The sequence below is a fragment of the Pelobates fuscus genome, chromosome 10, assembly GCF_036172605.1.
Source record: "Pelobates fuscus isolate aPelFus1 chromosome 10, aPelFus1.pri, whole genome shotgun sequence".
NCBI lineage: Eukaryota > Metazoa > Chordata > Amphibia > Anura > Pelobatidae > Pelobates > Pelobates fuscus.
In genome coordinates, this window is record NC_086326.1 from 153,370,246 (window position 1) to 153,385,008 (window position 14,763).

The 14,763-nt window shown below is 45.8% G+C and overlaps 2 protein-coding genes across 5 annotated transcripts in view; one reads left to right on the forward strand and one right to left on the reverse strand.

The window, feature by feature from the left end:
* LOC134575162 (zinc finger protein 250-like) overlaps positions 1 to 14,763 on the forward strand; it is a 752,315-nt gene that overhangs the window by 437,874 nt on the left and 299,678 nt on the right. The gene's annotated exons all lie outside the window — the stretch shown is intronic.
* Positions 391 to 14,588, reverse strand: LOC134575233 (oocyte zinc finger protein XlCOF8.4-like). 3 transcript variants are annotated; one of them, XM_063434489.1, is made up of 5 exons: positions 14,534 to 14,588; positions 4,895 to 5,053; positions 4,416 to 4,601; positions 4,223 to 4,334; positions 391 to 2,406 (listed from the first exon to the last, which is right to left on the reverse strand). In XM_063434489.1, exons 2-5 carry the CDS (start codon positions 4,970 to 4,972, stop codon positions 1,151 to 1,153), a joined length of 1,632 nt encoding a protein of 543 aa, XP_063290559.1. In that variant the 5' UTR covers positions 4,973 to 5,053; positions 14,534 to 14,588; the 3' UTR covers positions 391 to 1,150. The 3 variants fall into 3 exon arrangements, with proteins under 3 accessions (XP_063290559.1, XP_063290560.1, XP_063290558.1); XM_063434490.1 differs by lacking the exon at positions 14,534 to 14,588 and having other exon boundaries at positions 4,895 to 5,230; XM_063434488.1 differs by lacking the exon at positions 14,534 to 14,588 and having other exon boundaries at positions 391 to 2,316; positions 4,895 to 5,106.

Genomic DNA, 14,763 nt, shown 5'->3' on the forward strand with positions numbered 1-14,763 from the left:
CTACATGTGGCATGTATATTTTGTGCATTTACCTTTAGAAATAGTTTATTTTTTCAAAAAGGTAAATGTACAGAATATCGGCAAGTTATCGGCAATCGGGCTGAAAGTTCACAGATTATCGGTATGGGCTCTAAAAAAATCAATATCGGTCGATCCCTACTCAATAGTGTTATATTTCATTGTGTACAGTCAATAACCTTTGCTTCAAATTAAATGTTAGATATTGCTCAAACTGCAATAGATCTAGAAAAATATATATTTTAACTTTTATAAGCCTCCAAATATTATGTGATCGAGAGTGAGTGTGTAGAAAACTCAGACCTAGCCCAGAATTTCAACTCCCATTCTAATATAACATAAAATAATGAAACAATACACATACTATTTTTTTATAAAACAAACTTTAATTTTACGATTGCCTCTTTATTGAATTTGCACAGCCCTGGTAAAGTGAAAGTATTTATTACATTGTTCTGGTACTACATGATACCCTAGCAGAATATCAGTTTTAGACCACTCAGCCAACCACGGTAAAGACTTTAGTACTTACCTTTCCTAGATCCACCAACCTGTTGCTTTCCCTGCTCTTTAAGTGAACCTGTCATTAGTGGAGCTCTTGCCATTTTTACAAAGACTTCCCCAGGTAACACGTCCACAGAATGGTGCCAGGCGGTAAAATGGACGGGGGAGCCTCCTAAATGAACCCTTCTCCATTGGCACTGCCATCTTTATTTAATTAGGTATGCAGATTGCATAAGAATCCATTCGGCAATGTCTAAGACAATGTCTTTTATCCATCAGCCATCAATCACGGTAGCTAACAGGAAAAGGCAAAGCACCTGGAAAATCATCAATATTCAGATTTTTTTCCCCATGTTTTCTTTTACCATAGTTGTACATTAGCTGAAGTCCGTATTTTTCTAACATTTACTCTTTGACTGCACTGAAATTTCATAGTAATGCCAACATAATGTTGGGGTCGTTTTATCTATAAAGAGAGAGGTGCACTTTAATAGAAGCTTGGATAAAAGTCTTAACCCCACAGCTCCAGAAATAAAAGGCAATCATGACGGATGTCCAGAATATGTTATTATTTAGCTGGATATCTAACTGTGAATGGGAGTTAGTTTTTCTAAGTATTCGTGAAATGCTATATTTTGTTGTGAATTCTCACATGTTTACTTAGCTGGGTCCGGCGTCTAAAACGCTCCCCGCATTCAGAACAAGAATACAGTTTTTCTCCAGTGTGGATTCTCTTGTGTGTAATAAAGTGAGAGTTCTGGGTAAAACACTTGCCACAATAAGGACAGGAATAGGGTTTCTCTCCTGTGTGAATCCGCTGATGTTTAACAAGACCTGACTTATGAGTAAAATATTTTCCACATTGAGAGCAGGAATACGGTTTCTCCCCTGTGTGGACTCTTTGATGACGAACAAGAACAGACTTGCGGTTAAAACATTTTCCACATTCCAGACACAAATAAGGCATCTTTCCAGTATGAATTCTCTGGTGTACAACAAGATCTGACTTACGACTAAAAAACTTCCCACATTCAGAGCAACCATATGGTTTTTCTTTTGGTTGCAATTTTTGATGCTTTGCATTTGGGCAAATACATTTCCCACAAGTACATATCATTGGTTTTTCCCCCGTGTGAACTTTATGAGATGGATCACGACTTGAGGATTGGCTGAAACATTTATCTGTTTCAGAACTTTCTGATGTGTACACTTTCTCTTTTTTATGTTCGTTGCAGCCACTGATTTCTTGTTTGTGGTCTGTCCTATGCTGAATTAATTCTGTTTGGCTTTTAAATGTTATTTGGCACTTAGGACAGTTATATATCACATTGATGTCTGTGTCTGTGAGATTGCCTTCTTCACATGAGACGGATTCCTCCTTAATATGAATTGAAGTATATTCTGTCTGTGGATGTTCTGTTGGTGTAAAAGTGTCGGTGTCTGTCAGATCTTCTTCATCCAAGGCCGATTCCTCCTTAATATGAATAGATGTATAGTCTATCTGGGTATGTTCTGTGTCTGTATACATGTCTGTGTCCATGTGATTTTCTTCTTCACTTGAGACCGATTCCTCTTTAATGTGGATAAATGTGTGTTCTGTCTGTGCATGTTCAGTGGGAGTAGAAATGTCTGTGATATCTTTGTCACTTGAGGCCAATTCTTCTTTAATATGAGTAGATAGATGTTCTGTCTGTGGATGTTCTGTGGGTGTAGAAATGTCTGTGAGATTTCTTTCTTTGCCAGATGTCGATTCCTCTTTAACTTGAGTAGATGGATATTCTGTCTGTGGATGTTCTGTGGGTGTAGAAATGTCTGGGAGAGTTACTTCACTTGTGGATAATTCATCCTTAATAAGTGCAGATGAATTTTTGGATTCAGAAAAATCTGTTAAAAAAGAATATTAAAAAAATAGTGTAACCACAACAGATTGTAAAACGCTAGAGAAGATAGAAATTTTATATACTGAGCTGTGAATAGGTGAATCAAAACATTGCCTGTTAACCATGTTACAAAGTGTTTGGCTATGCATAACAAATAGCCTGTCCGATCACTCCTACAGATGGTGATTTGGGGGCAGGGTTTAGGCGGAGGACAAAATGCATGGGAAACGATTTAGGGTCGCGTGACAGAGAAATGTTTACAGTACATGTATCGGAATTTTGGGGGCTGAACTTTTATTTCCCCCTTCTTTTCTTAAGAGATTTTAGAGTGCTTTAATTGAACTCTATTATTATTTATATATGGCTTAATTCTTATTTTTTATTCATAAATGGTCATTTGCTGTGCTGCTTCCATTTTATGTGTTGCCATAGGAACACACTGAATGTAACCAGCTTTTACATAAAGGAGTGGGAATATGGTAACAAAAGGAAAATGATAAAGTCACTTAGACGTGGTCCAGATTTTGTTAATACATAAGCATCTTAAAGGGACACAATAGTCACCAAAACAACTTTAGCTAAATTAAGCAGTTTGGGTGTATAGATTGTGCCCCTGCAGTCTCACTGCTCAATTCACTGTCATTTAGGAGTTAAATCACTTTGTTTCTGTTTATGCAGCCGTAGCCACACCTCCCCTGGCTCTCACTGACACAGTCTGCATGGAAACAAAATGGTTTCACGCTCTATCAGTATACAATTCTCCTGCAGTAAACCTAATACAAAGAGGGGAGCTAGCTTGTAACCAGACTCATTATTAAAGCTCATTCCAATCCGTTCTTTGTGGGTTACCACAAGTCACCATTAGTATTTATCAGGCTAGAAATAGATCATTGAATTAAACCAGTAAAATAAACTGGGACAGGAAACTCAAATAGTCAAGTGTAATTCCATCTGGTACAGTAATATTATAAGGGTAGAGAGAGGGGGTATGGATTAGGGTGATAAGTATCTAAAACTCCCCCCTATATACTACACACACTCTTCCCAACCCACTGCTTCGAGGCAGTACTCTTATTAAATCTATCAAATCTTCCCTACAGCTCACAAGAAGGAAAAAACATGATATCTCCATTAGTATCAATATATGTATAAATTCCCCATACTAAATAGTGAAAAAAATAAAATCAATACAGTGAGCCCATCGGCACTAAGCCTCGACGAGTATTTCAGCATTCTAACACGTCTTTCTCGCGCGTCCATTTTTGAATGGGGATAGAACCCGCCTTCCCCCTCTATTGGCCAATCGGAACTCTCAGATGTTAAAAGGAAGGGAGAACACTTAGTCCCAATTCGCCTATACTCTGAAAAGCCATGTGAGGAAAGGCATGATCCTACATCCCCACCCATGCACCAAGCCCCTCTATGGGGAGAAGTGTGACCAACCATAGGCGTCTGTCACAGATCGAAAGATTCCCAAAGCCAGGGAAAGCTTAATGGAAACAATTCCTCAGTATGAGGGTAAGGTATCCAAGGCACAGACTGGCATGTAGATTGGATATATTATAAACCCTCCTATTCAATCATCATCAAGAAGATCAAATCAGACGGGTAAAATATAGACGGACTGCCTTTAATACTATCAAGAAATCAGACCTCAAATGGGCAAAATCAGGGCTGCTATTATATTAACCGTTTTCATCTAGTATCAGCAAGCTAAAGTTACTTTAGGGGTCTGGGGAGTTCCTTTAAGCACAAGACAAAGGCCTCTGCTGTAGACATGAAAAAAAAAAACACATGACAGTGAATTAATAATTTCTTACCCACTGAAGTCAAAGGCAGGTGATTCGAGGTAAACTTGTCAATAACTGGGTCTGTCTGTCCTTCTAAACTGTCCCACTGCTCCATGAAGAAATTGTCACCCCATATAGGAACCTGACACACACAATGATACAGTGACCATCCAGACACATCACTTGGTTTTACTGTATAATGTTGCATTCCCAGCAGCCTCACCTCTCCAGTCAGCAGCTCAATGATCTGATTGGTCAGTTCCAGGATCTTCTGCTCATTGGTTCTCTCATGGATCAGCGAGGGAGGTGCAGATACATGTTTGGGTTTCTGGCTCCGGCAGAATACTGCCATGGAGGGGATTCTACTGTATGGAATATGCTCAATATGCTTCTTTACCTCTATATAATCCTACACAAAGACAGAACATTAACAGACCACACAAATACGTCTCCATGGACCTACGTAAATTTGTATTTAAACTATCCCTTCATTTTGCCATCTTTCTCTGTTGGGAATCTCTACACACATTCTCCTTTAACAATAAGGATTAAGCATATAATCAAACATCGCCCTCTGACAAATCTCATCCACCATCTCCCCAACAAAGCTTCCAATGAGTCTACAACAACTAATATAATAAGGTCAATTAACCTTCATAGCGATCAAAGTGGTGTCATTGTCACATTGCCTTTACTACTCACCACTCCGATCAGCAGGTAGACAATCTCCAAGGTGATGTTTAACACTCGTTTAGTCTTCTCACTCCATGCCAGGTCCATTGTCAGCTCTATGGTGTATTTTGTACAAAGAGTAGAGATCTTAATGAAGACAGACTCATACAGAGTGAGCCATTGAACTTCCTGTGACAGGAACAAAAACAACTGGATAACAAATGTCATATTATTTACCACCCCTTCTATGCTAAATGTAGGAGATAAACGAAATACACAGAAATAATGAGAAGACCTATAAGATCCGAGCTGCAGAACTATTGAGTGCCATGGACACTGATACACAGGATCCCTATCCAGATTATCATGCACTTGTTAGAACGAGCCGAGCACAATTCCCACATTGGGATTGTGTGGGAATTCATCACTGTAGCGGAATCTTTGGTAACCTGACCGGTTACCTCCGCTAATTCCCTTCCTTAAGCCAATCAGGAACCCTTACAACAAGCAGGCATGCATTTCCCACCCAGTAACTGGATGACACACAGTTTGGAGGGATACAACACTGACAATCCTTTATTGGTACAGCTTCCTTTTAAGCACAGATCCCCACAGGGGGTCTCCACTCTTTCAATATACTTTCCTTTGTCCCAGGCCGGAGGGAAGGATGGGTTACAGATAACCATCTCCCGCTTTGGGAGACACCAATAGGAAAACAGTTACATACTGAGACTGGGAATTCCAGGAACGGAATAAAGGAATCAACCCAGAAAACCCAGCATAAAGAAAACCAGACATACTAAACAAGAATTGTAAAAAGAGTACTGGATACCAGAAGCCAAGACCAGACATCTCCGCAGAACAGAACAGGATGTGACAATTATAGCTCCGTTAGGAGCAGGTAGGGCGATCCGAACCACCAGTACCCCAACAGTGTCCCCACCAACCTCAGAGACCTGTTCGCGGAGTCCCGGTGCGAAGACCTCGCAAGGGAAGCCTCTCCTTTCAGGATATGAATGCCCCCTCTGGGTGGCGTTTGCCTATACTAAATGGCGGGCACCCAGGGGAGCACTCATTAATTACTTCCCTTGCGGTTTCACACTTATGTTGCAGGTGCGAACGTTCTGATTGATTGGTGTGAAAATTCTAATGGGGTACTGGGGTAGTCCGCGTTCGGGGGCGAACAGGTTCCTTTTGCATGAGTGCTCCCGAACGGTTAACAGTGCAGATTACACAAAATACAAGGGGAACAAGGGGAAAAGTACAATACACAGAGGAAAACACACGAATGAGCAGTGGGTATGGTACTCAGGGACAGTGGTTCGCCACAGTCATTGCATTATGTTTTCACAAGAAAAATCTCAATACATTATTGCTATATTTAATTGTTTATCAAATGTTACAAGTTAGAAAAGTTTCAGAATTAATTGTCTCCTAAATACATTAAAGGGACACTCCAGGCACCCAGACCACTTCTGCTCATTGGAGTGGTCTGGGTGCCAACTCCCACTACTCTTAACCCTGCAAGTGTAATTATTGCAGTTTTTCAAAACTGCAATAATTACCTTGCAGGGTTAACTCCACCTCTAGTGGCTGTCTACTAGACAGCCACTAGAGGTCACTTCCTGGTCCATAGCACAGGGAATCTGTGCTAGAGCGTCGCTGGACGTCCTCACGCTGTGTGAGGACCTCCAGCGTCGCTCAAAACCACATAGGAAAGCATTGAAATGATTTTTCAATGCTTTCCTATGGGGAGACGTAATGCGCATGCGCGGCATTGCCGCGCATGCGCATTAGGTCTCCTCGGCCGGTGGGCGGGATCAGTCTCGCCCACCGTCCGACGCAATGGACAGGAGGAGCGTCGCGGAGGAGGAGACAGCGGCGAGGGACATCGCCGCTGCCTCAGGTAAGTGACTGAAGGGGTTTTCACCCCTTCAGTAACCAGCCAGAGGTACCTGAGGTAGTGGACCTCATAGATTTGTCCTGGAGACACACACAGATGGCAGGTGGAGATGGGACCGAGGTCTCTCCACCGGCCCTACAGGGATGCTGGGTACCCGGCTCAGATCCCCAGCGGCAGTGCATCTCACAGGTAGAGGAGACAACCGGTCTCTCTTACCAGCGGCAGCCTGAGTTCCAGGAGGAGGTGATGGTGGATCCCTCCACCTTACAGCAACCAGCGTCCTGGGGAGTGGGGGCAGCCGGCCTCCCCCTCCCACCGCAGCAGGAGATACCGGGTGAGGGGAAAACAACCCTAACCACACTGGCACAGATGGGACCGCAGTCTCTGTGCCAGTCCTACAGGGATGCTCGACGGGCGGTCCAGATCCCCAACCTTCCCCGCAGGGATACCAGGAGGAGGTAAGCAAGCCTTCCCCTCCCCTGCTACATCCCGACCGGGTCCTGGGGGCAGTGGATGGGCCTACGATACCCACTGACCCCCTTCCAGCTGAAGAGCTGGCATCCGGGCAGAGTGTTGCTAGCCTCTGCCCTCCCTTTTTCCCTGGTCCAGAGCCTGATTTACCGCAGGCTAACCCAGCGGAAGAGCTGGCAGCAGAGCAGAGCGCCGCTGGCCTCTGCCCCCCAAGTAACCCCAGCTGTCTGCTTAGCTGCGCCAGGGAGACCGAGGAGGCTGAACTGTCCCACTACAACCTGGAACCTACAGGCCAGTACCATTTATTGTGGGGGGGTTACTCTGTGAACTGTTTACTGTGGGTGGGCTGCCCGACTAACCTAGGTACTGACCGGCAGAAGGTCAGGTACCTGTTTAGTCTTCCCCCCAAAGGGAAGATGTGTGACGAAGTGCCCTTCGCCACTTGGGCCTGGAGAGGACTGCTTGCCCGCCTGCTGCCTTTGGACTATGGCCTTGGGAGATTGGGCCCTTTTACAAAACTTATTCGGCCCTAACAGATTGCATGTCACTCATTCTGGCCCTTTAAACACAGTGGGGCCATTCGGTACTTGCCCTGTGTGAGCAGTGATACCCCCAGATAGCTATGCCATGGAGCCTATTCATATAATGAAAGACTATGGGAAAGACTTTGGCTCCATGGCAATTAAACTGTATTTGTGTGGTCTGCGTGCCATTCACCTACTAATGTGCACGCAGACCTGAGCTATCTGGGGATATGTTACATGTCTGTGTTTTTTTTTTTAATTCTTTATTTTTATTGTGCATTGTGATAAATACAGACAGGCTCATGGTGCCCCAACAGCAATCCTCGAGCGTTTTCCAATCATAACAGTAGGAGCAAATAGTTAATAGGCACATTTTTGTAAAATAACCATAACATGACCATCAAATTAGTTAAGACTCCGCTTTGGAGTGAATAGTAGTTTAGTAGCTCTCGTTAACATTGCAGCAGGTTATAGTGCAATAGAGCATATAGATATCACGTTTGCTCTACGCTGTACATTATAAATATTACGTTTGATTACACTTCACCACGTAGTAGTAGTTTAGTAGCTCTCGTCAACAGTGTAGCAGATTGTGTCTCGGTGAGGATAGTGAAAACCCTGTTTGCTCTGAGCTGTGCTGTATAAACCTTTTGCTTGGTTGCACTTAAACTGTTTGCGTAGCTCAGACTGGTGAGAGGCCTGCGCTAACCTGTCTAGCAATTGCACCGTTAAACAACCTCAAATGGCATGAGAGGGTGCGCAATAAATGCTACAAAAAAGAATACAAAGAAAATAAAAAAAATAAAAATATGTTGGACTAAGTGGAGCGACCAAAAATTATGAGTAACTAAGTAACTTAGACGTATAACAAGTATATACATGAGTGTGTAGAGAAATTTCAGCACTAATGGGGCTAGCTAGTTGGGTTAGTAAGAAGATTTACTGTGAGGGCATGCCTCACTGCGCAAGTGCTGTCTATCCTATACATACATGTCTGTGTTTAATGTATAAAAAGTAACTTTATATATTTTAAAACATAATCCTGTATTTAGGTCCCCACATGTGTAATGGAGTTTTGTCTTTGACCTGGGAGATAATTGGATTACTTCTCCAATTATCTCCAGGGCAGAAGGGAGGAAGCCACGATGCATTGTGGGGATGTTTTACTTTTACTGTTTGAGCCAGATTAAAATACTGCCAGCCAGGGGGAACAAAAGATACTTTTACTAACTTTTGAACCCCTGGTCTGATTCATGCCAATTAATTTTTTATTAAATTCTTTATTTTTGTTGCGCAGGTGTGTACAGTATCAATGAAAAACGCCACAACAGCGTACATTTGCATATACAATAGGTTTTACAGTGGCAATGATGAGAGCGTATTTTTTAATTTATGAATACAGGCTTTGTTTAAGGATGGACTTACATCGCTTAGAGGTGCAGGCAATCTATATATGATGCTAGATGCAGTCGCTTTTTGTATAATAACTGACAAACAGGTATATCAGGAATACAAATTAGGCGGTCAGTGTGGGTTATTTAGACTTGTGTGGTTATACGAAGACGTAGGTATATTACATGCTTTGGAGACATGAGTTAAAGAAGGGGAGAAGAAACAGACAGTAGCACGGCAACATGTGCAGGTAATTAGGTAGCAAGTAGAGGTTAACATTTGCATATTGGTCAGAGGAAAGCACAGTTTTTGTGACTTTGCAAGACATGCTAAATACCGGCAGCTTGTGTATGTAGTCGCAGTAGTGTATTAAAGCAAGGCATAAGTGATAGGCCAAGGTTAAAAGCTATGTGTCGTTTTAAGCCATACACTGCAATAATGTGGACTATATTTAACGTTGAGTCACTTGAGATACAGCGGAAATGAGTGTCCGTGGGTGCTTTGCCTTGCCTTAGCCGATGCCTCGTCTTAGCTGGGTGCCCCCTTCCAGTGTGTGTGGGCTCAGGGCTCCTGTGTTGTGCGGCGATGTGGCTGCCTGTTGCGCTGGTTTCTCATGCCTGGAGTCGTCGGGGCATTGCGTTGCGTCTCGAGGTGAATGTCTCTTGGCATTTTGCTGGGTCGCAGGCCTGCTTCAGTATAAGCCGGGTTACCAGCGCCTTGCTCCCGGTGCGTCTCTGGTCCTGGATGCCTCTGCAAGGTATAGGGTGCTTGGTGTGTCGCGTGTGCCAGGCCACATGTTGCGTGTATGCTGCAGTGGACACTGCAATCTGGTTCCCGCTCTCTCGATCTCCGCCATCTTCGGTTGGGCCCTGGGCCTGCTCGGTGATCGGGCAATGCTTCCAAGTATGGCTTTGTGGCTAGGACCAGGATCACCCCCCCCCCGGTCCAGAGGGGGGGGGGGATCAGGACCGAGCCTGCCGGTGTTCCGTCCGGGCTCCGTTGGGCAGGATAGTGGAGTGGCGGCCGTCCACCCCACTCACTGCCAGGTAGCAGGGGTCTCTCCTCCGAGGGACTAAAACCCTCGCGGCAAGCCTCTCCTCGGCTCCGGTAGCCCATGTGTATCGAGGGCCTCAGGTGGTGAGTATTTTCCATCTCAAACTAGCCGATGAATGGGTCTATTGGGTCATGTTGTGCGGGAGCTGATCTCCCCTGCGGCCGCTCGGCGGCCCCGCCCCGCGCCAATTTTTAATATGTTGTTCCCCTGAATGGATTGATTGTGGATATGTATTTTTATGTGAATGTGATGTATGGTTTTAAACTTACAGAGTATGTGTGGAAACTGTATTTTTATTGTATGTAATAATTATGTTAACTGTTTATCTGAGGGGAGGGGATGTGTGGGTTGTACTGTTACTTGATTGGTTATTTTATGCCTCCCCCTGGGTGTGTCCTGTATGTGCACAACCGTAATAAAAACCAGGCTGGGTGTGCCAGCACCTGAGACCACTGCTTGACCCTCAACACAAAGCCTTGTCTCGTTCTTGGGGGGATTCACTGTATGCTGTTGGAGATTGATTGCCAGGAGTGTAAGCTGATGTATGCTTTTCTTGTTCGTCTGCTAGCAGCTATTCGTGAGGTTCCAGTTTGGGGTGCTATTTTGTATCCAGTTCGGGAGTTTGGTGTTCTGCAGTAGCTGTGCCTGTCTCTCAGAAAGGGGCATATCGCCTAAACGGATTTTAACCCCTTGTCTGATGAAACGGTCGGATACATATACTATCAAACTTAATGATAGACATAAATATGGAAATATGGACCCTTAAGGGTATGAAAAAGATATCTAACCTCCTGAGAGGAAATACATTTAAACTTTTGAACATCCTTAAACTGAATACGGCATTCCATCTCCCGAATGGTTTAATTATATAAGGGTAATATCCTGTTAAAAAACATACTTGAGATTTCACCCTCTTGAACCACCAATTAAGTTTCTTTCAGATATATACGAGCAAACAGACTATACTCATTTAGCCAATAAATGTCAAAAACGAATTTACAAGGCTCAGATTAAATCCATTCCCTCGGCAATAACTAAATGGAAATATGATTTGAAAATAGAAATAACTATGAACGAATGGAATAACTCCCTCAACACATTATATACAACTTGCCACTGCTTAAATATACCTAAAATTAATTACAAGATACTAAATAGATGGTACAGAACGCCTAAAATAAATAGCAAAAATGTATCCTACAGCCTCCTTGAATTGTTGGAGATGCACCGAACTAATTGCAGATGTTAAACACATTTGGTGGGACTGGCCAAAAATTAGACCTCTCTGGGAGATGACAAACCAATATTTATCAACTTTACTGGAAATGAAGTTCAAATTGAGTCCAAATATGGCTTTCCTGCATTTGGATATGGGGATGATTAATAGAGAATCTAGACCAATTATTTTACACATCTTAATGGCTGTTAAAACGTCAATAGCCAGAAACTGGAAGTCTTCCAGGGTGGATAGCTGGCCCAAGATTCTCAAAGCATTTTACACTGCAAAATGGGCTATTATTAAATTGGCTCCAAAGAAGGGCCATCAATATAGCTATTGGGATAGATGGATAAAAAAAACAGACCCTGGACAGTGAATTTCTACATTCACTTTTAATCGACAAATTCCTTTTCAAATTAGGAGATTAAGGGGGTAACCCCCGCCTCGAACCCCTCATCTTTTTCTTTTTTTTTCTTCTGGTGCACTGCGGTCCAAACAAATGTTTGTCTAGGTTAGTCTGTATGTGTATTTTGTTGTTAAATAAAATTGTAGAAAGACTAGATAATTAAACCTGGAAGATTGATATATTTGTGGAAGGGGCAAATAGCCGTATATGGAGTAAGGATCCAGCATAAGCGTAGGATAGTATAAAGGGAGCAAGTCGGTTGTGGTGTGCCGAGACCGACGATACGGTAGGCCTGTAAATAAAGAGGGCCCACCAAGGAGTAAGAAAGTAAAGTAAATGGAAAGAAAAGAGAAAGTGTTGAAATGAGGAATGGGTGGGAGGGTCATTCTGATGCTGACCTCAAGCGTTATGAGTCAGGTAAGGGGTGTTCCTTATATAGGGGAGTGAATTAATTTAAGCTCCTCCCACAAATACAGGCCAAACGGCCTTAATACTTGTGTAAGGGGCAAATAGCCGTATATGGAGTAAGGTTCCAGCATAAGCGTAGGATAGTATAAAGGGAGCAAGTCGGTTGTGGTGTGCCGAGACCGACGATACGGTAGGCCTGTAAATAAAGAGGGCCCACCAAGGAGTAAGAAAGTAAAGTAAATGTAAAGAAAAGAGAAATTGTTGAAATGAGGAATGGGTGGGAGGGTCATTCTGATGCTGACCTCAAGCGTTATGAGTCAGGTAAGGGGTGTTCCTTATATAAGGGAGTGAATTAATTTAAGCCCCTCCCACAAATACAGGCCAAACTTGTGTAAGGGGCAAATAGCTGTATATGGAGTAAGGTTCCAGCATAAGCATAGAATAGTATAAAGGGAGCAAGTCGGTTGTGGTGTGCCGAGACCGACGATACGGTAGGCCTGTAAATAAAGAGGGCAAAAATGAATAATCAAAGATTTAATACAGTCAACAAATATATCCAAATTAACCAGACATTTCCTTAATTGCATTACAGTATTTAATTCTTAGAGCGCCGCTTTACTGTGAATCCCCCGCACGGGGCCAGCTCCCCCCATACAGAACCGCTTTACTGTGAATCCCCTGCACGGGGCCAGCTCCCCCCATACAGCGCCGCTTTACTGTGAATCCCCCGTATGGGGCCAGCACCCCCCATACGGCGCCGCTTCACTGTGAATCCCCCGCACGGGGCCAGCACCCCCCATACAGCGCCGCTTTACTGTGAATCCCCCGTATGGGGCCAGCACCCCCCATACGGCTCCGCTTCACTGTGAATCCCCCGCACGGGGCCAGCACCCCCCATACAGCGCCGCTTTACTGTGAATCCCCCGTACAGGGCCAGCTCCTCCCATACAGCGCCGCTTCACTGCGAATCCCCCGTATGGGGCCAGCACCCCCCCATACGGCGCCGCTTCACTGCGAATCCCCCGCACGGGGCCAGCACCCCCCATACAGCGCCGCTTCACTGCGAATCCCCCGCACGGGGCCAGCTCCCCCCATACAGCGCCGCTTTACTGTGAATCCCCCGTACAGGGCCAGCTCCTCCCATACAGCGCCGCTTTACTGCGAATCCCCCGCACGGGGCCAGCTGCCCCCCCATATAGCGCCGCTTTACTGTGAATCCCCCGTACGGGGCCAGCTCCCCCCATACAGAGCCGCTTCACTGCGAATCCCCCGCACGGGGCCAGCACCCCCCATACAGCGCCGCTTCACTGCGAATCCCCCGCACGGGGCCAGCTCCCCCCATACAGAGCCGCTTCACTGCGAATCCCCCGCACGGGGCCAGCACCCCCCATACAGCGCCGCTTCACTGCGAATCCCCCGCACGGGGCCAGCTCCCCCCATACAGCGCCGCTTCACTGTGAATCCCCCGCACGGGGCCAGCACTCCCCATACGGCGCCGCTTCACTGCGAATCCCCCGCACGTGGCCAGCTCCCCCCATACGGCGCCGCTTCACTGCGAATCCCCCGCACGGGGCCAGCACCCCCCATACGGCGCCGCTTCACTGCGAATCCCCCGTACGGGGCCAGCACCCCCCATACAGCGCCGCTTCACTGCGAATCCCCCGTACGGGGCCAGCACCCCCATACGGCGCAGCTTCACTGCGAATCCCCCGTACGGGGCCAGCTCCCCCCATACAGCGCCGCTTCACTGTGAATCCCCCGCACGGGGCCAGCACCCCCCATACAGCGCCGCTTCACTGCAAATCCCCCGCACGGGGCCAGCCCCCCCCATACAGCGCCGCTTCACTGCGAATCCCCCGCATGGGGCCAGCTCCCCCCATACAGCGCCGCTTCACTGCGAATCCCCCGCATGGGGCCAGCACCCCCCATACAGCGCCGCTTCACTGCAAATCCCCCGTACGGGGCCAGCTCCCCCCATACAGCGCCGCTTCACTGCGAATCCCCCGTACGGGGCCAGCTCCCCCCATACAGCGCCGCTTCACTGCGAATCCCCCGCACGGGGCCAGCACCCCCCATACAGCGCCGCTTCACTGCAAATCCCCCGCACGGGGCCAGCACCCCCCATACAGCGCCGCTTTATCCCAGAATGAATGAAGCTGAATGGTTGCATTGAGGGCAATGAAGGGGGAATAAAGCCATTTTCCAGGCTGGGTTCATTCTGCTTCCTATAAACACATTAAGTGATAATAATAATAATTATAATAATAATAATAAATATAACCCAGCACTGACCTGCAGCACTGACTGTGGCCCCGGAAACACTCACTATCATTCGACTTCCTGGAATGCGTTCCAACGTGGTTGCAAGGACTTCCGGTAATGCGGTCCAACATGAAACATGCGTTCCACCGCGCCCCGCCTTTTCCGGTAATAATTTAAAATTCCAGCTCTGCGTTCCACCATTACTTCCTGGGTATGCGTTTCACGCTCCCTCCTGCGGGGGGTTGGTATTCCCATTCTCA